This window comes from Scylla paramamosain, chromosome 14 (genome assembly GCF_035594125.1).
Source record: "Scylla paramamosain isolate STU-SP2022 chromosome 14, ASM3559412v1, whole genome shotgun sequence".
Lineage (NCBI taxonomy): Eukaryota > Metazoa > Arthropoda > Malacostraca > Decapoda > Portunidae > Scylla > Scylla paramamosain.
In genome coordinates this window covers 10,021,486-10,048,550 of record NC_087164.1, presented here as the reverse complement: position 1 = coordinate 10,048,550, position 27,065 = coordinate 10,021,486, and the positions used below count along the sequence as shown (strand labels likewise).

The 27,065-nt window shown below is 39.6% G+C and overlaps 2 protein-coding genes across 2 annotated transcripts in view; both read right to left on the bottom strand.

Moving 5' to 3' along the window:
* Window positions 1-16,871, bottom strand: part of LOC135106831 (putative aldolase class 2 protein CC_1201) — a 29,480-nt gene extending 12,609 nt beyond the window's left edge. The window contains exons 1-7 of the mRNA XM_064016188.1: window positions 16,718-16,871; window positions 13,725-13,864; window positions 12,314-12,470; window positions 11,817-11,979; window positions 11,596-11,730; window positions 11,039-11,148; window positions 6,619-9,528 (exon numbers count right to left, since the gene is read on the bottom strand). Coding sequence (XP_063872258.1) covers window positions 9,367-9,528; window positions 11,039-11,148; window positions 11,596-11,730; window positions 11,817-11,979; window positions 12,314-12,470; window positions 13,725-13,861 — 864 coding nt within the window. The 5' untranslated portion in view covers window positions 13,862-13,864; window positions 16,718-16,871 and the 3' untranslated portion in view covers window positions 6,619-9,366. The remainder of the gene's footprint in view (window positions 1-6,618; window positions 9,529-11,038; window positions 11,149-11,595; window positions 11,731-11,816; window positions 11,980-12,313; window positions 12,471-13,724; window positions 13,865-16,717) is intronic.
* A 904-nt stretch (window positions 16,872-17,775) lies between these two features.
* On the bottom strand, window positions 17,776-25,929 carry LOC135106829 (uncharacterized). The gene is made up of 7 exons (XM_064016182.1): window positions 25,904-25,929; window positions 24,541-24,681; window positions 23,145-23,298; window positions 21,290-21,452; window positions 20,835-20,969; window positions 18,518-18,627; window positions 17,776-17,996 (listed from the first exon to the last, which is right to left on the bottom strand). The coding sequence occupies exons 2-7, from the start codon at window positions 24,666-24,668 to the stop codon at window positions 17,835-17,837; spliced, it is 852 nt and encodes a 283-aa protein (XP_063872252.1). The 5' UTR covers window positions 24,669-24,681; window positions 25,904-25,929; the 3' UTR covers window positions 17,776-17,834.
* Window positions 25,930-27,065: the final 1,136 nt, after the last annotated feature.

Genomic DNA, 27,065 nt, shown 5'->3' with positions numbered 1-27,065 from the left:
TTGCTAATCCATCATTCACTATCATTTAACATAGAATTTCATGTGACATAAACATGATATTGAGTTCCTTAATCCTTACCTATTACTGTATCAGATAAAGAAGTATAGAGTATAATCTAGGAGCATGTGGAATATAATCTTGTTGGGTTCCTTCACCCCTACCTATAAGCAGATAAAGGGTTATCTAGAGTATTCTACAGACTAAAGGCTCAAGGGAATGACCACCACAGCATAATCATACATAAAGAGCTGGTTCCTTATTTTACCTTCCACGATGACCATGAGCGCTTGACTGATTCATTGAAGTGCTCATGATCTCTTTCCCATTACCAGCCCTGCTCCACAAAACATTCCATAACTTACTTCCACCTCTATTCCGTTCATCTACAGCAACCTTTCCTTGCTAAGTTCTAAATTAGAGTTCTTGTTTTTGTTTTCAACCATTTACCAATAAACTTTCCAAAGAGCAAAGTATCAAAATGAGACATTTACAAATAAACCTTATACAACATACTTTTCAGAAAATTATACTTAAACATGTTTTCTGAGGTTACTCCTTGGTCAGTCTCGTACATAAGAAAAGAATGACGAGATCAATAGACATGAACATAAAGCTAGCATATTCTTGCACCCACCACAAGAAACAATAAGAAGGGTATATTACAGACTCTCCACGATCTGAACCTGCACCTCACTACGCACTTACAAAACCTGCCACTCGTCATTATCATTTCCCTCCCTAGACAGGTGCCTCAATCTCCTCAAGCCCAAGGCTATGCAGAATGCAGCTTATCAAAGGTTATGCAGAATACAATTTCTTGAACAGGTCCACTCCTCAACAAGAGCAGGACTTGATATGCAAATATTAAGTCCTGCTCTTAATATGCAAAACAGAACAGATAAGAAAAGTGCAAAGTCTTGATGATTATTATTTTACAAAAGTGATTACACACAAACACACACACACACATACACACAAATACAAACACACACACCCAAAATTTTCTCATCAATCCAGTGTCTAGTGTATGCCCAGAGGATGAGGACGTATCTCATCTCCTTGGTGGTGACTAGATAAGACTAGGAGAACTGCGCCTCAGCATTTTTCCTCACTTAACAGATAATTCACAAAGAACACTTCATGTTTGCAAAATTTGAATGATTAAAGGAGAGAGAGAGAGAGAGAGAGAGAGAGAGAGAGAGAGAGAGAGAGAGAGAGAGAGAGAGAGAGAGAGAGAGAGAGAGAGAGAGAGAGAGAGAGAGAGAGAGAGAGAGAGAGAGAGAGAGAGAGAGAGAGAGAGAGAGAGAGAGAGAGAGAGAGAGAGAGAGAGAGAGAGAGAGAGAGAGAGAGAGAGAGAGAGAGTGCTATTAAAACATTCATTCTCTTTCACCTATGGCAATTTTCATGGTTACATTCTAAATGATCAAGTTTTCATCACAATCTAGATAAATGGTGAAAATCTACAACAAATATTCTCTCTTTTTATCATCTATTTACACCTAGTCAGTCAAACTTCAATTATGTGTAAAATAACAATGTAAAATTGAAAGGAACATTCACAGTGATTTGGAGAAGCATAAGTTGATAAGGGATTCACAGCATGGCTTCAAAAAGATAATGTGGAGTGTTACAAAATTGTACCTGGACTTTAAGGAGGCATTTGACAAGGTACCCCACCAAAGGGTCTTGAGCAATGCTGGTTATGGTGCACAGGATAGATGATGGATTTACATTCTTTACAGAGGCACAAGTTACGGTATCTGATGGAGGTCTTTAAGTGGTATAGGCAATATAACAAGAGTGACAAAGCAAAACTCTCAGGATCAGTAATTAGGATAGGACAAGATATAATAGGTCGAAACTTGATATAGGAAGGAATAGGTTATCAAATAGAGTGGTAGATAAATGGAATGGACTTAGTAGTCAGGGTGTTAGTACAGAATCACTTAGGATATTTAAAAGAAGATTACACAAATTTATGGATGAGGATGATGGGTGGAAGCAGATAGGAATGTTTCATGCAGGGACTGCCACATGTAGGCCTAACAGCTTCTTGCAGCTCCCCTCATTTTCTGATGTTCATATGTTCTACAGATGAAGAGCAAGGTTGTGATGGCAAGTTCCTCCTTTCCATTGTACACACTCTTATAATAATTATAAACACCAGCTTCTTGCTCACCCTGCTAACCTGCCTTTCCTACTGTTGTGCAATTTCTTGCCTCAGGCTAGTTATGCTGTAGTACATGTATTGTGAATCTTCTCTATCTTCCAAATGCACATATTAATCTTTGTCTTCTTAACACACTAATAAAACTCAGGCAATTTTCTCAATGATGAAAAACAATCAGTCTGATTATCATCTCAAGAGTGTAGAGAGCCAGCAGGCAGGTGTCTGTGGAAGGAACAGTGCAATAGCAGTTCCTGAATGGCTTGAATGAAGTCAACGCACAACAAGAAATGAAATCAGTCAAGGCTACTACTGAATGCAAATAAACCTAGATGAGCACAAACAGCTGCCACATGTGGTTCATTCACTTGGATGTTTTAAATAACAAATATTTCCCTTATCTCACAATCTACTCTCCAGGAGTTTTGCTTGTGTACATATATTACTCAACATGTGAGTGATATTACACAATTCTGTTACTTGCATCAGCATGGTGGGAAAGCACCAATTAATATACCACCAATTAATATACCAAATAAAAAATGAGTCTCAAAAGAAAAGTGGAAAAACTTGGCTGATAAGAGATAAGAGTTTTAAGACTATCATCTATTCTGTTCCCTATGATGCCAGTCTCAGGGCTGAAGGTCAAGGCTGTTCTGTTCATAACCTTATGAATTTATGTAAGCTTCCCATATTATCATCTGAATTTTCTGTAAACCCTTGACTCAGGAGACCCTGACCTTGAAACTAATCTAAACACATGTATATGAGTAACAATCATCACCTACTGAGCCCATGAATGGTCAGCTTATTACAGGTGCTTCCTACACAAAGCCAAGGAAAAGAAAAAATTCACTCCTTGTCACTGATGCATCTTCTACAATGTGTCACTTTGTTTCAATTGTGGAAGGAAAATTGCATGTTTACCTGAGTTAGCCTTGATATGTTTTATGACATCTCAACATACAGTACAAGTTTATGGAGGCTGTTTATCATGATCTCTATTTTGCACCAAGTCTTCTCTGGTCTACCTATTTTCTGTTTCTTTCTGTTACCAAGGGATTATGGTAACTCCCTGAAGCTCTCCCACCAATTCCGAATCCTAGCTACTGCCATATTACAAACTAATAATATATCAATTGTAGTGTTCTTTTATTATCTAGGGCCTATTGTTACCTAGATGTGAAAACAAAGCAATAATAACACATATGAATACACTGAAATAAATGTAATGTATGGAAAATAGGTATACATGTACTTAAAAAAAAAAAAACTAGCAATGTTGGTTTACACTCATAATAATAATAATAGCAGGCATGTTAACATATAGAGTTGAAGGTTTATTTTTTCCTACACAAAATGAAGGAGAAAAAAAAGTAGTCATGAAGAATGTAAGACAGAAGAACAATGACATATTTAAAGATGTATTATTCTCATTATAAAAAAATAAATAAATAAGTAAAAAATGCAATGATAAATCAAATGAACACTTTGAAATAAATTTCATTTTAAGAGCAGACTGCAATTACATGACACAGACAAGCTAAGTGACCTGAACTGCCAAAAGCAACACTTGATTACTGAGCAGAGAAAATCATTAAGGCAGCTGCGACGGTGCCAGGGTGTTCTTGGCACAAGATATCACAAGATTAGGTCTGCTTCAAGGAATAAAAAAAAAAAAAAAAAAAAAAAAGTGGCTTGTGCAATAGGTAAGATAATGTCATCATCACCACCAACAACAACGATATCAACAATAATAACAACACCTCTGATCTCTCACTATCTCTGCCCACAATCTTATTTTCATATCCTGTGCTAACACTCCAGTGAGTACTAGTAGTAGTAGTAGTAGTAGTAGTAGTTACAAAATATTTAATAATTCATATACTGGTATGTAATAATAAATAATAATAATGTTATCATTATGATTAATATTACTACTGCTACTACTACTATTATTACCAGTTATTGTTGTTTTTATTATTGTTATTATTGACAATCATAACAGCATCATATTATCTCTGCTAACAAGTCCCAAGGAGCACCAGCAGATAGCAGCAGGCTACTCAAGAGGCTCAAGTGATACCACCATCTGCTGCCAGGAAGTCTGATAAGGGGCTGGGGACTGACGGACAGAAAGGCAGAGTTTCTTGAACCAAGAGTTAATATGTGCACTATCACAGTGACAAGGGCAAAGTTTCTTGAACCAAGAGGTTATATGTGTATCATCACAGTGACAAGCATGTCATGGAGTCACTTGGAGGCACATGGTGGGATGGTATATTCATGGTAATATGTCACACACTACTCAACATGCTGTTCTATATCAGTAGTTTGTTCTTGATCTACATGATGTTCATCCTCACTTAATTCCTTTGGTATCTGGTCTTTAGTATCAGAACATGCCAGTCTGGAAGATACTTTTCACCTCATGCTCTAAACTCTGGGATGCATTTACAATGAATGTTTTTTCTTCCTCTTCAGTGAATCTGAATAGCTATAAAAGCAAACTGAATGGGTTTCTTGAGACCACTTGGATCTGATCTAATGTAATAATCTGTAGTGTAACTGATTCACATTTCAGTTTTGAGACTATCATTAGTCATTTCCACTATTCTGTAATAGTCAATGTGCCTTCACAGACAGAGACAGACAGACAGACAGACAGACAGACAGACAGACAGACAGACAGAGAGAGAGAGAGAGAGAGAGAGAGAGAGAGAGAGAGAGAGAGAGAGAGAGAGAGAGAGAGAGAGAGAGAGAGAGAGAGAGAGAGAGAGAGAGAGAGAGAGAGAGAGAGAGAGAGAGAGAGAGAGAGAGAGAGAGAGAGAGAGAGAGAGAGAGAGAGAGAGAGAGAGAGAGAGAGAGAGAGAGAGAGAGAGAGAGAGAGAGAGAGAGAGAGAGAGAGAGAGAGAGAGAAATACATCTCAGTACCCAGACAAGTTTACATAAATATTTTGTGATAACATATTAATAGAACCAAAAGAGACACCAATTTACTTTTTGAGATGTATCAATAACAAGAGTCTTGGTAGTAAATGTGTAGTAGTAGTAAGTGAAGGGATGAGTACACCCAGCAACTGAGGGAATAATGTGGCAAGATGATACTATTATGCACTGAGAAAATAACAAGTAATAATACACATTTGAGTCAACAGAAACATTACTATTAACATTCAGATAATATTGAAACAACAGCATTTTCATCTGAGTGTTGGATTACGAACATCAATTCAGTTTATTAGTTTCACTGTTGATCCTTTCATTGTGTAGATCACACCATATTTTGCCAATAAGCACTCAATGTCAGTAAATTAGTAGGCTAAAATTACTTCATGATTCCACACACATATAAGTAGAATACAGTAATATCAGAATCAGAAAACAGCAACACCAGTTCAGAGAGAAGCAATCACAAGGCAACACAAACAATACTAATAAAATTCCTTAGGGAGAGGCAGTAGATGACTGCCAAAAACAATAATTGCTCTCAGTGAGGTCTTAAGCACTGAACTGGTCTTAAGACTGAATCATGGGTGCTGTGAACTTATCAATGATCCATCTGTGACCTCACTGTGTCTCACAACACAATGGAGCAGTCACAGTCTTGCTAAAGACAACTCTTCCTTCACACTTAATATATGTTCACCCTTCACTTCACACTGCTCTTCTAGACAGGGTTGTATTAAAACCATTTCATCTTACGAACTCCTCTCCTCTCCTCTAATTGACTGTCTTCAGCCTCTCTCTCTCTCATCGTCTCAATGCTGCATCTCTTGCTATCTTCTACCAGTGTTCATGCTAACCGCCCTTCTGATTTTGCGGCCTTGCTGCACAACTACTTTCACTGTCCATCTCTCTAATGCAAGAATTAACCAGTATTCTCAATTATTCATTGCTTTTCAAGTAAACTCTGGAACTCCCTACCTGATTCTGTATTTCCTCCTTCCTATGACTTGGACTCTTTCAAGAGGGAGGTTTCAAGACTATATTCCAATTTTGAATTACCTTTTTTACTTTTTTCTTTAAGATTGGCACCTCTGTGGACTTTTTTTTTCGCAGTTTTTGTTGCCCTTGGCCAGTGCCGCTCTTACAAAAGAAAAACATTAAAATGCACATAACCAGAATACTGTAATATCACAATCGTAAACATCAACACCGGTTCAGAGGGAAACAATCAAAAGTCAACACAAACATTACTATTGACATTCATCCTAAAACACATATCAGCCTGAATGCAATGATATCAGAACCAATCAGCAGTAATATCCACTCAAAGGGAAGCAATCTGGTGGAGGATGTCACGGTCCCGCCTTGTTTTCCCTCAATCTTGCCTTCCCTCCACCTAACTGCTTCCTATCGATGCTTCCACTACCACACCCAATACTTTTCATCCAGCTCATGTGTTCCCTAATGGCCACAAATAAAGGAGTCCACAAAAATCACTTACCTTATGGCCGGACATTCCCCAGTAGAGGCCCTGACAGGTAACAGCAGCAGCTTCGTGTGTACCTGTGTGTGACGTCACGCCGTGCCGCTCTGCTGGATCCCGCAGATGTAGTGGTACCTGTGGTGGTGGTGGTGGTGGTGTCGGGGCCTGCTATCCCTAAATGATTGATATGGGTCGCATTAAGGATAATGACTGCTATCGATCTCAAATAAATTACATTGTGATAAAACCGAAGCTCGGTTTTCTAAAGTTATGCTGCACAAAGTTTTCTTATTTCAGGGTAGGCTAAAGCGTTTTATATCACTAATGGGAATGTTGCCAGATGGGATATTACGCGCGTATAAAAGGAGGTACTGGGAGCGTTTTTCCTCACCAAATTATGAATGATGTCAGAGCTGAATATAGAAAGTGTTCTTATACAGATCATATTGTATAGCTCAGATGAACATTTTTTTCCTCAGGTAACTAAGGTATTTTATTAATAGGTTGCATGGCATAAATAATGTTAAGGTGAATATACATTTCTATTATACATTTCTACTATATATTTATGTGATTCTTAACCAGAAATAAATTTGCCCCACTGAAAAAAAAAAATACAGACCGCTCCTGATAACGGAATAATTCAACAGACACAGTGGTACACATAGACACAGTAGTACATCTTCTCTTATAGGTTTCCCATTCACACAGTTATGGATATATATCTCCCCTGTCATTTCCTGTAACTCCAATATTACGTACTTTAAATAAACTATAGACTGTAACTGCAAACTTGAGAAAGCTAAGGTGATTATCCATAATCCTTTCGCTTCCAATCAATGCTCATCCTCTCCTTTTTAGCAATATTGAGCATTAATAGGTGCCATAATCAAAAGTGAGTGTAGTGTTGGCTCAGAGTGCAAGTCATCCTCCCCGGACCTCACCATATGTATGGAGTTGAGTGGTTATTTAGTTCAAGGAAGTTTAAGTCTTGTGTCTTAAGCTTCCTTGGGCTGGTTCCTTTCTCCGCTGCCTTCATGTTCCCAGCCTTAACTGACCAATACCCATTTCAAAGCCGGGGTGAATCTAGAAGCAGACAGTCGTCCCAGAAAAATCCCGCCCGTGATCAAAACTTTTTGAAGCCGGAGCGGCTTTCTTACTTTGTAGTCACACGCGATACCCCAGTTGAAATGGTATAAATAAAACTGGTAATCAACATTTCCGCTCACACTGGTATGGTATGTGAATGGACAAATCTCGCCTGTATGATGGCTTTTTTTTTTTTTTTTTTTCTAAGGAGAGGGAGACGGGATTACGGAGTAAATCTTTTAGAGATTTTGGTGAAACTTTTGCTGTTGCCTTGGACATATCAAAAGCTTTTGATAGAGTCTGGCACAAAGCTTTGATTTCCAAACTACCCTCCTACGGTTTCTATCCTTCTCTCTGTAACTTCATCTCAAGTTTCCTTTCTGACCGTTCTATCGCTGCTGTGGTAGACGGTCACTGTTCTTCTCCTAAATCTATTAACAGTGGTGTTCCTCAGGGTTCTGTCCTGTCACCCACTCTCTTCTTATTATTCATTAATGATCTTCTAAACCAAACTTCTTGTCCTATCCACTCCTACGCTGATGATACCACCCTGCACTTTTCCACGTCTTTTCATAGACGTCCAACCCTTCAGGAGGTAAACATATCACGCAGGGAAGCCACAGAACGCCTGACTTCTGATCTTTCTAAAATTTCTGATTGGGGCAGAGCAAACTTGGTATTGTTCAATGCCTCAAAAACTCAATTCCTCTATCTATCAACTCGACACAACCTTCCAGACAACTATCCCCTCTTCTTCAATGACACCCAACTGTCCCCCTCTTCTATACTGAACATCCTCGGTCTGTCCTTTATTTATAATCTGAACTGGAAACTTCACATCTCATCTCTAGCTAAAACAGCTTCTATGAAGTTAGGTGTTCTGAGACGTCTCCGCCAGTTTTCTCACCCCCCCAGCTGCTAACTCTGTACAAGAGCCTTATCCGTCCATGTATGGAGTATGCTTCACATGTCTGGAGGGGGGTTCCACTCATACTGCTCTTCTAGACAGGGTGGAATCAAAAGCTTTTCGTCTCATCAACTCCTCTCCTCTAACTGACTGTCTTCAGCCTCTCTCTCACCGCCGCAATGTTGCATATCTAGCTGTCTTCTACCGCTATTTTCATGCTAACTGCTCTTCTGATCTTGCTAACTGCATGCCTCCCCTCCTTCCGCGGCCTCGCTGCACAAGACTTTCTTCTTTCTCTCACCCCTATTCTGTCCACCTCTCTAACGCAAGAGTTAACCAGTATTCTCAATCATTCATCCCTTTCTCTGGTAAACTCTGGAACTCCCTGCCTGCTTCTTTATTTCCACCTTCCTATGACTTCAAGAGGGAGGTTTCAAGACACTTATTCATCAGTTTTTGACCACTGCTTTGACCCTTTTATGGGACTGGCATTTCAGTGGGCATTTTTTTTTTATTAGATTTTTGTTGCCCTTGGCCAGTGCCCTTCCTACATAAAAAAATTAATAAATAAATAAAGATATACATAAGACCAAGAGGGTAAATAATGGAAATAATGTTGAGAATCCCTGGTATAAATCATATGTAAATGAAATGAACAGTTTTCAAAGTATCACATAAAGAAAGAGGTAATGGCTATAACCGCAAGGCTCAACGTAAACATATTCATATGCGTCAGATTGGCAGACGGGCGCTTTAAAAGTCTCCTTTGTTTAGTTCTCGAAATCTGGTTGATATTTCTGCATTAACCTATAAATGGAATAGAAGAAGTCGTCAGCATAGGTTTGTTCCTTCTTCAAGTACGGTGTACTCATGGAGCGTTTCACCTCCTCAGGCACTTCAACCATCTTGTTTCCCGTTGCCATACCCAGCATCTGCGACAAAACATTTAAAAGATGATTCTCGTACACTTGGAAGTTTATCCTCGTATTCATCCAGGTTTATCACTCCGGGATATACGTGTATTCCCATTACAGGATAGTGCTGTATTCAACAACGCATTCAAAACATATTTTTCTACAGTAAACGAAAAGCACTATCCTTTACATAAGTGGTTTCCAAACACACGGTTGCGAGGGTGTTTTTGAGGCTCGCTGGACAGTTTGAGAAATCGTAAATAAATTATAAATAAGATGTGAATATGGCTGGTAATTGATAATACATGCACAGACGGCTTCCTACTTGATGAAGCATCCTTCCTAATCTTATTTTTTAGCTAAAGCAACATGTTAGCTCAAGGAATTTTAATAGGTAAATATAAATAATACAATAATACATAATAAATACAAGTCGTGACGTGTACATTACGCCATACCTTCTTTCTCAACCCAAATCCATATCCGCCTCCCCATCTCCACTCCCTCCTTGTTTCTACATTTCTCATATCCCCCTCCCTACCACTTCCATCTAAGAGAGAGAGAGAGAGAGAGAGAGAGAGAGAGAGAGAGAGAGAGAGAGAGAGAGAGAGAGAGAGAGAGAGAGAGAAAGAGAGAGAGAGAAAAACCCCTCCTCATCCATTCCTCCTTCCTTTCCCCTCCTCCTCCTCCTCCTCTTTCCCCTCCATTTCTCATTTATTCCTCCTCCTACTACTATAACCACCACTCTCCACCCATCCTCCTTCCTCCTCCATCTTCTCTCCCTCCATTCCTCATTTCTTCCTTCTCCTCATACTCCTACTACTACAACAGTCTTCATATTTTAATTTGGAGAACACCTGGGAATACCTGAAAAACGCTGAATTTTGAGGGAAATATTGACGAACAGACATGGGCGAGGAGGAGTGAGGGAAGGAAGATGTCGGTGAGCGCTCTGAAATAGGCCTCAACTTTATTTAAGCCTTATTTGGGGCATTTTGTGGTATATTTGTTTATTTTCGTGTTTAATTCTGGTTTTCTTTCACATCTAACTCCGGAAACACACGGAGATTTAACTAAATATTGGTAGAGAGGCAGGGAGGGAGACAGGAAAAATGTCCACCTTGACCATTGTTTTCAGATACGGCAATTAATTTTGAAACTCGCGTCAACACTATATATTCTGACCTGCCATATACTTCAACTAACACACTGAACATTGACGGAGAGAGACTGGAATGGAGGGATGTTCCAGGTCTTGGTACCTTGATAACGTCACTAAAAAGGAGGAGGGAGAGGAATAAGGCGAGCTAAGGTACACGTCAGAGGCAGCTCTAGCCAATGACAGCTGCCATAAAAAAATAGGATGACAGATGGCACTTCTGTTAGAAATATAGGTAGGGAAACTGCTTCATCAAGTAGGGAGCCGTCTGTACATGCATTTAACGTCGCTGGATCAGGATAGGGTTGCATTTAGGCTTGCGATCAAAAAAATTTGGAACCACATGCTAGGAGTTTCAGTGAGCCTCACCTGCACCATGGCGGCTCGTTCCAGGAAGTACAGGTTATGGAAGGCTGCGGAGACGGTGGACGCCACGGTGATGGCGCCGTGGTTGGCCAGCATCAGAATGTCCTTATCTCCTGTAAAGACAACACTTGCATCAACTGATGTGGATAATTTAGCTCTCTCTCTCTCTCTCTCTCTCTCTCTCTCTCTCTCTCTCTCTCTCTCTCTCTCTCTCTCTCTCTCTTAAAGTGATGATGGCAAAGTTTGCATTTCACAAACTTAAATCTCATGCAACGAATTATCCTGTTTTCAGTTTCTCTCTCTCTCTCTCTCTCTCTCTCTCTCTCTCTCTCTCTCTCTCTCTCTCTCTCTCTCTCTCTCTCTCTCTCTCTCTCTCTCTCTCTCTCTCTCTCTCTCTCTCTCTCTCTCTCTTTTAAAGTGATGATGGCAAAGTTTGCATTTCACAAACTTAAATCTCATGCAACGAATTATCCTGTTTTCAGTTTCTCAACGGCAGATATATAATTTTATGAAATCCCAACTCAGAAACTTAGAAAAGAAAGCCTTTTTTGATCACTCACCCAGGATGCGGGCCATCCTCTCACCCTCCTCGAAGGCGTAAGCCACCCCCTGATAACAACGGTCATACGCCACCCTATTCCAATACCTGAGGGAGTTTTGAGACACCATACGAAGCTCAAAGTCCTCCAAGCTCGCTGCAAAACAAAAGAAACAGTTGTGTAGAGATAAAAATGTAAGCGTTCTCGTCTTGTCGTCAGACCAACAAGTCTGCCAGGCTCACCTAAGGCCGTGGTGTAGGGCGGGTGGCAGTGCATTACGACCTTCGTGCCGGCCCGCATCTTGTGGATGGAGAGGTGGATGCACGAGGCGGTGGTTTCAGGTGACCCTTCTCCCTCCACCGTCTTGGCCTCGCTGTCTATGCCCACCAGATTGCTCGCTGTTACCTTCCACATACATACATATATACATACACATGAATGCCTTTACACATACATGAATACATACATACATACGAGTACATGCATTATACATGCATACATACATACATTACATACATTACATAAATAGGGCCTGTGCTTATGTTAGGCCTGTCCACATCAGAAGACATTGCCTAGAAACAAAGTTTGCAGACTGTTTGGAAACGGTTTCCAGAGTTTGCAAACATTTTGTCGGAAACAATTTGCAGTTTCCGAAGTGTTTGCAAACAGTTTCCATACGCTGTTTCCTGATGTGAACAAGCTTTATGGAGAGACCGCCGTCTAACATGCTGGGCCTCACCTCCTGCCAATGTATCCCTTGCGGGAATACAAGCATCACCTTCCCGTCTCCCCCGTCAGCACGCGGCGCCATCACGCTCAGGTGGTTGACGACGCCTTCGTTCATTCCCAAGTGATCAAGGCCTCTGTACGCCGCTGCCAATTCGAGTCTGGCTGCCCTGGAATGACCCAAACACACTGTGAGTCACTATATGATCGGCATCTTTCCGAAGGTGACAGTAAGTCGGACTAGCAAACTTAATTGTTTGCGTGTTCGTTCACGTGCTCTTTATTCACTTTGTTCACAGTGCAAGGCTCGCATTGGTGCTCACGGATAGACTATTTCCGCAGTAGCAATCCTTGGTCTATGCTTTCTTCGTAGCATCAACTACATACTTATCTCAATACTTGTCTTAATATTAGTCATCAATATATATTTTTTTTTTAAACAAGACTTTTGCAGCCCAATATGATAATTAAAAACTCGCATTGGGCGGTATGTTTACTATGACCAACGCCACATTTCTCCTGGTTGAGATGTCCAAACGATATCTATACTTACAGGCATGCTGTTTCGTTTTTGCAAAGGTTTGCATCATAAGATGTCAGATGGCGAGTAATAAAACTCTGTTCAACATTTTTTTTTTCTTTTCATGTAAGAGTGGCCCTGGCAAAGGGAAACAAAATGTTCGAAAAAAGAGGCCCACTTGAATGCCAATCCTCAAGTCCTCAAGATCAAAAAGAATAATCGAAAGTTGGAAGTGTCTTGAAACCTTCTTCCTGAAAGAGTTCAGGTTATAGGAAGGAGATAATACAGAAGCAGGCAGAGAGTTCTAGAGTCTATCGGAAAAAGGGAATAACTGATTAAGAATAATGGTTAACTCTTGCATTAGAGAGATAGGCAGAATAGGGACAGCGAGAATGAGGAATGTATGCCTCCATGCCAGACACTATCACCCCTGGTATGCGCTCAGCACAAAGAGACGGGTCTCTGACACGGAAGCAGTAGTCATTCCAAGGAAAATCAGAATAATATCTCCTCATATAAAGGAGGAAGATAAAATTTTAAACTATCATTAACATTTATTGTAGCAATTAAGATAAAGTTCAAAGGTCGAGCTAGTTATATCTTAGAAAAGAAGAGAGAGAGAGAGAGAGAGAGAGAGAGAGAGAGAGAGAGAGAGAGAGAGAGAGAGAGAGAGAGAGAGAGAGAGAGAGAGAGAGAGAGAGAGAGAGAGAGAAATGAGGCATCAAGCAAGAACGTTTGAAAATGTTACTGCAGGTTAACTATTTACGCAAAAGAGGGCGCCAATCAGAAACTTTAAAGAAGAGTATCGCATGTAAATAGGGAGAAAAAAAATCTGGTTCAATAAAAGAAACGAGCGTGTCTCCTTACGTTTCTTTATCAAGATGCGTTTGATGTGGTTACTTACCTATTTGTGCCCCAGGGACCCTCAGGGACGGTATAGGGCTTTGGGTAGCTCGATGTGAAGGCTCTCGTCAAGAGGCGTCCATATCTCGTCACTGCCTTGGCCAATGTCACCCCTCGGAGGCCTAGCATCACCGTCATGCTCTTGAAAGGTATTGTACGTACAATTCGTCATCAGCAGTTGGTAGGAAAGCCAAATTTTTTGGGCAGGGAAACGAAAAATGTGAAATATGGCCTCCTTCAAATAAGAAAATTCCTTAAATATACCGATATTCCAGAAATATAGAGAACTTTTCCAGAATTTTGGAAATCTGTATTTCACTGCAGTATCACCCGTACATTTACTATTTACACACTACTATGGATAGATAAATAATAAGAAATAAAGAAAATAGAATACATAAAAACTAGCACGGGTCCCTCACAATTGACAAGGGAACACGAACACCCGCATTAAAATGTCATACAAAAATTTTGGAAAATTAAAGAGTTTTTAACATGTTAGAAATCATGTACATCAAATAGCCTAAGTTAATATAAAACCCTTCCCAAGAAGTGATATATCAATGACCTCCGCGAGTGAAGTGCATTTATTTATTTATTTATTTATTTATTTATTTATTTATTTTTTCAGAGCTTCTCTCTCTCTCTCTCTCTCTCTCTCTCTCTCTCTCTCTCTCTCTCTCTCTCTCTCTCTCTCTCTCTCTCTCTCTCTCTCTCTCGCAAGTGTGGTGATTTACCTTCTGCAAGATCCCTATCAAACAAAGACAAAGTGAAGGTAGTTGGAAATGTCATGTCACTTACTAAAGCCTGGGCAATGTCTTCAAGAGGGGAGGGAGAAGAAATTTGGAAATGTCTTATTGTACTTGTCTCAGTCCCGAGCACGGGGAAACACACCGAGTCCCATCTCCCTATTAGAGAACACCAAAACAAGACCTAAAACAGCCGAGGGAGGGAGGGAAACTGTAGGGCGTGGATAATGATACAAATGTTGCCAAATCGCCCAGTTATGTGAGCTTTGCGCGGTGAAACAAGTGATAGAAAACTGGTTTATGGGAGAGGGGTTGTAAAATCCCTAATCCCATGTTAAATTCCCTATGTTCAACTCGTATCTCCTCCCTTATTTATTGACCAATTTCTTTAATTTAAAAAGCATTTCAATCAGGAAGGACAGGAGAACAATGGCTGCTATCGTTTTTCTTGTACGATAATGAAAAAATATTTTCTTTATTCGATGAAAAGTAAAAAAAAAAATTGATTTTCAAATATTTGTCAAAAATCAAAATCAACTCCAAACAAAAATTTCGATAGCAGACTTAGTTCGCCTCTCATAGTTCGATAAGCTGCAATAGCCCATGCATGTGTAACAGCAATAACAACGGAGATAATTTTTATGTGTCAAAATCCGCCATTTTGAGATATCGTGGCATAAAGTTTAAGGGGTGACTATAATTCACCTATAGCAGATAAGAACTTGAAATTCACACACACACACACACACACACACACACACACACACACACACACACACACACACACACACACATATATATATATATATATATATATATATATATATATATATATATATATATATATATATATATATATATATATATATATATATATATATATATATATATATATATATATATATATATATATATATATATATATATATATATATATATATATATATATATATATATATATATATATATATATATATATATATATATATATATATATATATATATATATATATATATATATATATCAGAATGTTGGAGAAGCAGACTTAGTTTCATTTAGTTACTCCCATTGCTTTTGTACACAGGCTTAAAGCGATTCATGATTTCACGCTTAATTACCGTGGGGATGGGGGGAAGGGGTGGAAAACAATGTTATATTTCGCCATATTTCTAAGTAAAAAATTTTTAAAATAAATGAAATATTAATGCTAAAGATATATGATGCAGATACATTGATTATTTGCTAGATTTACGAAAAAAAAAAAAAAAAAAAAAAAAAAAATATATATATATATATATATATATATATATATATATATATATATATATATATATATATATATATATATATATATATATATATATATATATATATATATATATATATATATATATATATATAATTTTATTTTTCGTGTATAAATCTGAGAAAAATAATCCTAAAATTTCGTGCTCTCTAATTTACGCAGTGAGAGATCCGTAGATTTTAAAAGGGAGCTAAAGTAAAACGGAAATACCAGAAAAATATGGGAAAAAATAGGAAAAAAAAGACAAAATTTATCAAACACGTCTCGCAGCGGGCGAAATCGTGGAATTTCATGACGGAAGACCTCATTACAAAAGGAGAAGAATTTTTTTTTTTTTTATCAAAACGTTACATATATCAAAAGAAGCGGAAAAAATGCAGAAAATTATAAAAGAAAAGAAAAAAAAAAACATTTTTTTTCAGATCCGGATCGTACAAAACCCCCACCCCCTTTATCACTTTATCACTTTACGGCAACCCCGGAGAAACGACGCCCGCCTCCGTGGCTTTTTAATGCTGTTGCCTGTCTCTAAACGTGTCCCGTAAACCATACATTATAATCATAAACATGTTTTGAATAATAAGAGTGTGGATCCAGAAATAAACGTCAGCCTCCCATTAAACCACCAACTTCTGCCAAACACACACACACACACACACACACACACACACACACACACATCAATTGAAAGAATTACTGATAATTAGTAAGACCATATGAGAGAGAGAGAGAGAGAGAGAGAGAGAGAGAGAGAGAGAGAGAGAGAGAGAGAGAGAGAGAGAGAGAGAGAGAGAGAGAGAGATTGTAATATTAGCAGTAGTGGTGGTGACAGTGACAGTGACGTTGTATAACACTAATTTAAGTTTCCAGATACCTATATTATGACACAAATTTGCCTTCATTATATTACTGGCCTTCATGTCAACCAGAGAACTTACCTGTCACACCTTGACACTAGTAATCTGTCAGCCCCGTGGCGTTCGGCTTCACACTGCTCTTCTGCCAATCCACACTGACACAGGAGTGAGAGTCAGGATGGACGCACCGACTAACGCGCACCCACCTTAGCCTTGAGATAATACTATCATGTCAGCGTGTATGTGGTTCCACGAGTTTGGTTCGTTGTTTTCTTGTCTTTTTTTTTTTCAACTAACAACAACCAGTGTTTATAGTCACGCATCACTTACCTCTCTTGTCCAGGTTCGTTGCACTGGAATTTCATTTCATGAACTAAAACAAGGAGCATGAAGCAGTGGTTGAGATTGTTATCACCAAAGTTGCCTATTTTTTGCTTCCTGGTCACTGTGGTGGACAAGAATACTACACTCATTCGAATGATTACTGTCTTATAACTTATTTCCTGAAACATTCCGAAGTCTGTTTGGAGTGTGAGTAATAACAGATGACGCTCCACATCTCGAGGCAGGCCTGGACCACCAGACAGCGTCATATGAACTAGGAATGCATTTAACTACTTTGTATACGTTTCTCAAGTACATCTTCACACCGTCTCTTATTTGTATTGCCAAGTCTAGACCTTCATATGCAAAAGTCAGTATAATTCTGCATACCTACTTGGTTTCTGAATGCATAACGTATCGATGTATGATTATATATATATATATATATATATATATATATATATATATATATATATATATATATATATATATATATATATATATATATATATATATATATATATATATATGAATATATTAAGAAACCCTTATTTTCTTATATATTCCTTGCGACGATCCAGGTTATAAAACAAAGAACAACCATGATGGGTATATATATATATATATATATATATATATATATATATATATATATATATATATATATATATATATATATATATATATATATATATATATATATATATATATATATATATATATCACAGGGTGTGGGGATCATCACAGGGTGTGGGGATCGTCGAAGAAAACACTCTCTTAAAGGAAAGACACAGTGTGGAATAAAATGTTCCATGTGCGAGAATAAATATTTTTATATTTTCTTTATTGAATTTTCTCAGCAGTCATTTCCTGGTTACTGTTCGAATTCTGGTTGAGTTTTGCGAAGTCTGCGGTACATGGAGAAGAAATGTGCTTCACTATAACCTTTGATATTCTTCCAAAACGAGTCACAGGTCTTTTTGCAATCCTCTTCGGGGATAAGATCCACTTCCTTGCGCATTGACATACATTGTACCTGGTGAGGAGAGGAAAGCAGGGCATGAAAAGTCACTCAGTCTCGGTAAAGCAACTCTTCATGCCAGTTATGACATAACATAATACTTAGTACGTCTGTAGCTCTCTTGTCCCTCCAGCACTGCTCAACTGTCTGTTTTCTTGTGCCTGTGTGGCTTTCCTTAATTAACTATTTTGGTTGCAATTTTTAAGTGGACTGCTGGCTTACAGTGGCGATATCTGTCAGTCCTAAATCAAGTCCCTACAACTTATGTCTATAAAAATTAAATTAACAATATTTGGCATTTCAAAGTTTTTTTTTTTTTACATAAAATGTTCCCGTTGGTCTCAACTTGTTGACCTCTAACCACGGACACAAGCATGCTTTCAGAGCCTTTAGATCAAAGTAAATGGTCGCCAACTTTCATTCTTCCCTCAGTCTGCTACTTTACCACCAACAATCATGAGTTTACTTCTACTGTGAGGAGCTGAGTGCCATGTGTTGGTATTGAGGCAAAATGGTCTGAACATTCTGTCACCCACCTGTAGTTGGGCAGCTCTCTCCAGGTAATAAAGGTTGTCGAAGGCAATGGAGACCTCTGCTCCGACGCTGAGTACGCCGTGGTGACCCATGAATAAGATGTCCTTGTCGCCTGTGGAAATGTACAGGTTGATGGTGCAACCATGAACAGCATTGTGTTGGAGAGCACAAGAAAATGACTTTGCACATCAAACAGCAGGGTATTTCTTTTTTTATAATAGCTTTTACTCATATGATTCACACCCCCCGATTTTTTTTACTTTTCTATTTACAATGAAAGGGCATGCCGTTCACGTATGTTGCTGTTGCTGTTGCAGTTAATCATATGAATATTATTAAGGCAGAGAGGAACAGGGTGAGCATCGCCGTTGCATCAGTTGTTGATTATTAGAACAATCCCTCAGCATCCAAGATAAACGTTCCTTTGCTGGGAAAAATACAAGGACTGCCCCTACTGTGAAGCGACAGTAGGGCACCTCAGCGCTCTCTTGATCACAGCACTAAATTTAAGAACATTTCACCGTTCAGAGACTTAACACAATACGTGTTATTGTCATGTTACTGGCCGAAATTACCCTGAAAAGGAACACATTTTCTTAGTGTCCCCCGTGTTCCGTTTTCCTCCTGTGCATATCTTTATTCTTAGTTTTAAGTTAGTATAAGGCTTATTTACTCATTTTATATCATGTAGCATTATTCTCTTTATAATTTAAGTTCTTTATATGTATATATATATTTATATATATGTAAGGGAAAAGGTGTATTTGAGATGGAATGTGTGGAGGCGAGAGGTGATACATGTTTGGCTTTTGGATCTGAGTCAGTAGAATTTCAGAGCGCAAGAAGGCCCTGAGGGAACGGGGTGGCGTTCTCACGGGATAAATTTGGATGTGGTGTGGTGATTGAGTGGGTGCGTGGAGGTATTAGTGATGTGGTGGTATAACCCTGATATCCAGGATCAGGTTGGTGAGTATTTTGTGGTGCCAAGAGCTCTTGTCCACTGAAATTCGGTCGGTGAGTTGTGTCGGTGACATAACGCTGAGGGGCAGCGTTGGGGCAGAGAGGCAGCCATTTTGTGGTTGGGGGCTGTGGTGGTGTTGTGGTGTTATTGGTGTCTTTGGGGGTGGTGTAATGGTGTTATAGGTGATGTATGGTGATGGTGGTGATGTTTTGTGAGGTTTGAGGAGGTAAAATACGAGAATTGTTATTTGGTGACGCGGTGACGGCATCTAGGGAAATTCCCGCAGCTGGGGAAAATATTTCAGCGGCCTATGAAGGAGTAAAAGGGTTTTAGTGCTTTGTAAAGTGACGGGAATGTCATATATTGATGTGTATAACCTTTGAGCAATAAAGGAGGCGATATAAGAGCCTGAATGAAAGGGGGAATCTATTGTGATTGAATGTGAGAATAATCCTGTGTTGCTCTAGGGAAGAAATTTGTTCCCTAATTTCCTTTAATGTGTACTACCTCAGTTTGTTTGTAAATTAACATTATTATTACTATATTCTATTATTATATAGAATAATTGTGTTTTCTACCCCATCATTGATCTGGTATTGAGGTGATTCCTGGCGTGCCGTGCCAAGGTAAGGGTTTTGTGAGAGGATTTAATAGCTGGCGATTTCGGATAGGTCGGGTAGGTTTGTGGCCTTTAAAAATCCAGACCTTTAAAACTTTCTGGGATCAGTGTAACGTCCACTTTCTTGGAAAATAACCGAAATCGTGACATTATACATCTCCCATCCAGTGCTGCTGTGTTCAAAATTTCGACTATTTCATATATTAAGTTCTTGGTGTTTCTCGTTTTGTAGAAGGTTCAGTCTTTGGAGATTCATTGAATTACAAGCAGTGGTGACAGACTCATCTGTCACCACTTACTATTCAGCAGGAACAATATATCTTTCAAAACGCCGCTGCGTAGCGCTTGGTCTCTGATGCAATCTTTATAATGTCTTTAAATGGCCAACTTGATGGTTTTGCAAAGCCTTTAAATCACAATTGGTGAAGCTTTTAATTAGATACACATCCCCAGACAACTATCCTCTCTTCCTCATAACATTCAACATTTCGGTCTTATATGGAATTCTACAATAGCGACTGTACTTGCTGAGCTTTTTATATCTACGCCCATTGGTCAAAGGAGAATGGAATGTTATTTAGGTATTGGTAATTCATACTGGTAACACTTTCTGCCGAGATTGCAGCAGTTTAGAAGTAACCCTTCCCATAAATCTGAAGTAATGAAAGTTATGAGAACACAAAAGCTCCACACAACACTAGAGAAGACCCTACCGAAGACTGTCTTCCTACTAACTCACCCAGGGCCTCTCCCAATCTCTTTCCCTCGTCGATGGCCTCGGCGAGGCCGCTATATTTGTTGTCGTAAGCAACCTTTTTGTAGAACCTTGCTGAGTTTTGGTGCACCATCAGAAGTTCTGGGTCCTTCATGCACGCTGAAAAAAATGGAAGAGCTGTTTTGTACATTTCCTTGAGTTTTGCTTGCATACGGAGGTTGAATGTGTGGTGACAAGCAAGCAATAGTAAGCAAAAGTTTCTGTGAGGGATGGAGGAAAGAGAAATATGCTAAAAGTGCAAAACTGTTATTTCCCAGGTTTGTCATCGAAACCTCTAAGGTGTGAAGTTGAAGCTACGGTTATTGGGTGATGTTATTTGCAGCGAGCTTACTTGCAGAGAACTTATTTAATAATATTACTTAAAACTATGATATTCGCAAGCATACGCGTTACACACACACACACACACACACACACACCTAGGGCAGTGGCGTAAGGCTGGTGGGTGTGCATCAGGACTTTGGCGTCTGGGCGAATCTGGCGGATACCCAGATGGATGCAGGAGGCGGCGATGTCCACTATGCCCTTTCCCTCCACCATCTCGGCACGTTCGTTCAGTCCCACCAGGTTGCTCGCAGTCACCTGTTAGGAAAGCGAAGTCATCACTGCTGCACATTCTCCACTGATACCTTTGAAATTATAAAATGAAGAGATATTACTGGTTAATTTCATACTAACGCCACGAGTAATTTTTTTTTTTAATATAGCAGACTAAGATGGAGTGGATAAGCGCGAAAAAAAAGTTTAGTGAATGGTGGAATAAAGGAAGCGAATGCAGGAATGTCAGACAGAAGTTTGAGTCTAGGAAAGGGAATCAGCAAAATGACACCGTTGATTCAAAGGAGAGATTCAGGGAGTTGGTTGATAAATTTATTAAAGTAATTGAAAAAAGGAAATTGAGGGTGAATACTAGTAAGAAGATTAAAGTTTTGAAATGCATGAAGATGCTAGATGATAGGAAGATGAATGTAGCTTTGAATAATACAAAGTTGTTTGAGGACAGTCCCAGTCACAAGTTATATTTTGCTTCGTTGCCATGACGAATCGTAACCAGCCCAAGCTCCACCCCCTCGCACTCCTCTCCTCACGACGCACCGTTGTTCAAACCTTCGAACCCTGAGCTGATTATGATTCATCGTTGCGACGAAGCAGGGCACAGCTTATGACAGCGACTGTACATAAGATCAAATGTTGCTGTGAATAGAGGAATATGTGTAGAGGTCAAGTTGAAAATGAAGGAGGTAAAAAAAAAAAAAAAAAAAGAAAAGAAAAAAAAGAGGAGGAATCAACGAAGAGTTCAGTTAGGTTGCATGGACTGTATGAGGGTGTGGTGGTAGTGACAAAACTGCATGGAGCTGAAACATGGAACGTGGGAGCAGAAGAGCAGAGAGGACTGGAAGTCATGGTGGTGAGGTGTGAAAGGAGTACCGTCTTAAATAACATGAACAGACTGAGTGAGAAATAGGAAGGGCGGAGGGGAGTCGGTGTTGAAAGAAATTACTGACTGAACAGAGTAGATAATGTTGCGATTACTTTGACACGCAGAGGAGATTAAAAAGGAGCGACTGAAGATACGTGGATAGGACATGAGAGGTTTGAGGTTAAGAAGACCGTGAATAGAATGGATGGGCAATGTGAGAAGGGCGTTAGATGCAAGAGGGATGAAGCAGGGAAAGATGGTTGTGCATGTTGGACCTGAGTACATATCATAGTGCAGTACACGATCTCGATAGCATCCACCTTCGCATCTGGGCCCATATTCTGAAAGTTTTTGCTCTCTCACCACGACTCTTTTCAATGGTTACAGAAGTTATTAATAGGGTTCTCAAGAATGTTTCTCCTATTAATAACGTAAAAATCTTGTTAATTTGACACTAGAACCGTAAAAACACCCTTAATAACCCGCGTCACTTCAACTAGAGCCTATTGAAAATAGTGGAGGAGCGGCACAGAAATGTTTCAGAATATGGTCTCTGGTACCGTTATCTGATCCAGTCTTATGTGGGAAAGAAGGAAGAGTCAGTTATGGTGTAGCCTGTCATATGCTCGTAAATTGATCAGCGGTTAAGAGCCATCATTAAGAATCCCCGTAAACGGAAACCAAAAGTTAAGGTATTTCCAGGAGCTATATGAAGGATTATTTGTCGTAGGAATGTATCAGGGCAACATGGCGGGTGATCAGACAGCTGGCAGGGACCTCCTTCGCTCCTACAGTGGCTAGGAGAACCTTCGTCAGACTACCTTGGATGTACAGCACACTCATCTGCACCTCACCTCACTCCAGTGCAGGCCATAGGCGTTCACAAGCATGATCTGGCCTTCTCCATCGGCGCGCGGTGCCATTATGCTCAGGTGGTTGCACACGCCTTCGTTCAGGCCCAGCAGGTCCAGCCCTCGGTACGCCGCCGCCAGTTCCATCCGCGCCGCCCTGAGGACCGCCAACACCACATCACTCTACTCATTACAGCTTATGCACTTATTGTTCAGCTGAGCCTTGCCTCTAAACTCTTCTCTGGCCATAATAGCTCCTAATGGCACTTGCCTGGAGAAGGCTTTCAGCAAAATCTAACAAAAAGTATTGAATTTAGAGTACAACTCCGATTGGTGGAAAGTCAGACGTTTATTAGATATAATCTGAAGTAGCAAATAACATGTAAATGGTATTATTCTGGAGAGGTCTGGAGAGCGCAAGCCAGACATGAAAACTGTCCCAAGTATAAGATGGTCGTATTCCGAGCAGCACAGTATTTAGCTGCATAACAGTGGACTGCAAGTGAAGCAAGTACAATAACCCTATCACTAGCGATGACCGGTGATGGTGAAGCACTAATAGTGGTGGAGATAAAGTGGATGTGGCGTAGCGTGAGGACAGTAAATGGTGGCGTCGACAGGATATGGAGATAGTGATCTTAGAGATCCAAGTGATACATATAATTCCCAGGAATGAGTGAAACTAAGTCCCTACCCTACAGGAGTGAGTATTTTCGCCCGAAGTAACAGGTTACTTTGTTAATATGAAGCGTTAGAAAGAATTTTAGAACTCGATAACTTTTAGTTGACGTCAATTACACTCAGAAGCCCGATGACAACGTAGATGGATTTTACCTTTTACAAAATTTGCCTTAAATTAATCATTTACTCTCCATTAACGGCGACGCATTAAAACAAGTGTCTGGTTTACAGTTCCGGCAGCCTCAGGGAAACGGTATTATTGTTAATGTGACAGACAGTATTTGCACAAAATTTACCCAAATGATAAGTCTATACTTTTTTTTTTTTTTTGAGAGAAAAGATGGGTAGTTTATTGTAAGCATTATATCATTCACTGCAACCAATTAAATATAACGAGAGAGAGAGAGAGAGAGAGAGAGAGAGAGAGAGAGAGAGAGAGAGAGAGAGAGAGAGAGAGAGAGAGAGAGAGAGTACATGGTAACCAATTTCGGATAATTTCATGACTTTTAGGAGTACGTACTGTGTCTGTTATTCTATATATTTCATTTATTTTTGGAGTGAGGAATGGTGATGAGGGTTATTGCACTTAATTCTTCTCCTCTCTCTGGAAGGAAATCCCTCGTTAAAACAACAACAACAACAACAACAACAACAACAACAACAACAACAACAACAACTGCAATGGTAATTCACGAACAAGCTAGTTAAGAACACTCACTTATTGCCACCCCAGGCCCCCTCCGGCACAGTGTAGGGCTTGGGGATGTTGATCGTGAAGGGCCTCGCCAGGAGGCGTACATGATTCGTGGCGGCCTTGGCCAGCGTCACCCCTCGGAGACTGAACATCACCACTGCGCCGCTGGAATACACAATACATCAGCTACACCACTTCTTCTGCACGGCCACACACTCTTGCGGCCTGTCTGTTTAAATAGGGATTGAATTTCTAAACGTTTCGGCGTCTTGTGTCGCCTTGGTAGCTCTAGTGAAGATGATTGGGGTTTTCATGGGTGTTTTCATGATTGCAGTGATAGTGTGAGTGATAAGGGTTCTGCAGCAACAAAAGGGGAAATCCTATGACAACCTGACTCATCATTGCGACTTTTGAAATCATCCCTGATGACCACAAAGTGTTTCAGAATAGGAGCTCAGGACAGATGTCTTGTATTTATAAAGACAGGACAGCCTTATTAGGTTTATTGAGAAAATTCTTATTATACTTATACGAGAGAGAGAGAGAGAGAGAGAGAGAGAGAGAGAGAGAGAGAGAGAGAGAGAGAGAGAGAGAGAGAGAGAGAGAGAGAGAATCAGTGTGAAGGTTGAATGAATTAATGGCACCCCGTGAGAGTAGTGTTCCATTAGTACGATCTATCGGAAAAGGTAAACATTGACTAATCTTGCACTCACTGCTGCTAACATTGTATTGCAGAGTTAGACAACAGGGCCTGCCTCAAACACACTAAAGGTGCCAAAGAGTGCAAAATATTAATTTGTATACACAATTAAATGAAAGGATAGACCGACAGGCTGTGCGATATACACGTGGGCTGAAGGACACAGTCGATATGATGAGACAGATAACGTGTCGAATCTACTTACATAAGGGTGTGTGTGTGTGTGTGTGTGTGTGTGTGTGTGTGTGTGTGAAGTGATTAAAAAAAGAATTCATGCGTGGCGCTGCAACAACTGTCATATAGCGCCAAATTATAAAATTGCATAAAATTACTGTTAAAATAAAAAGTAACACTTAACGAAACTAAGATATAGTTCAAATTTGAAAGAATAAAAAAAAGTAAAAAAAAAAAAATAGAAATGAATCAGGCTGGGCTTTGTACTAATTGCAAATGACGAGTAGTGACTCCACTGACCCAGAACAATATTGTGTATTGGGAAGAGAGGGGAATGTCAGATTATAATTAAGTGAGGAAGCAATTACAAACACTGAAGATAAAATGATGACTTAGGAACCTGTTCTCCTCCACAAAGAGTACACCTGTTGCGTAAGAATTGGAGTCAATATGAACATGCTTGCATTATTATGAAATGAAAGCCTTGATTAAGGAACAAACATCTGTCACAACCACGAATATCCACACGGAAGGAAGCTTGCTACTCACAGAGACACAAAGTGACGAGGCTGCAGGATGTTTATACACGCGCCTAGCAACCGCTCTGCCAATTGTGAGTGCCAGGGATGCTAATAGTCTTCAGCAGAGGCTGACGGGTAACAAAGTCTACATGGCATCGATCTGAGAGTTGCCAGTGAGTAAAAATAGCACGTAGTTAGATGGGGAGTGGCAAGATAATAGCATTGTGGCCCGCCCACAAACTTTAATCTTCTGCTTTCTTTCATGTTTCTCACTTTTCTTTTCCTCTCAAACATGTTCTTTTTCACTCACCTAACTCCTAAATAAAGTAAAGTAAAAAGGAATGGCAAGACACGTCATCATGAAAGTGTCATCGCGAGAGAGAGAGAGAGAGAGAGAGAGAGAGAGAGAGAGAGAGAGAGAGAGAGAGAGAGAGAGAGAGAGAGAGAGAGAGAGAATTACGAAATAGACGAACAGGCAGGCAGGCAGACAAACTATACAGACATCTCTTCAACCCTCGGTTGATGCACCATCTAAACACATCCAATTACTTTTAGATCTCAATACAAAGGTTTCGGCGCATCATCCCGGACTGCTTGTATCAGGCTCTAGTACAGGTTGTTGAGTGATTTCACGATTGTGTTGATAGTTTAATTAAAAAGAATGTTCTGTCATCAATAAGAAAAAAAAAAGTATAAAACGTGAAACCACGGCCTAAAAAAAAAAAAAAAAAAAAAAAAAAGACTCGTGAGAACTCAAAGCGTTCCACACTACAGGCCTAGACAGTGGTATACTTATTGCAAATATAAAGCAGAATTGTCAACGTGATTACTTTCCACCAGCGTGGGCATAAACGCTCTGCTCTCTCACCGCGACTATTTTCCAAGGACACAGAGATGACTAGCCGGGTTCTAAAGAGTGTTTCTCCAGTTTGTAACATAGAAGTCTTGTTAACCTTTCACTAGAACAGTAAAAACACCTTTGAAAACCTGTGTTACTTCAGGTAAAGCCTTTTGCATGTAGCTGAGGTGCGGCGGTGTTTCAGAAAATGGAACCTGTATTCTAAAATGCTCTGCTCTCACTAGGACTATTTTCAAAGGCCACAGAGATTATTAGCCGAGTTCTCAAGACTGTTTCTCCTGTAATAAGGTAGAAA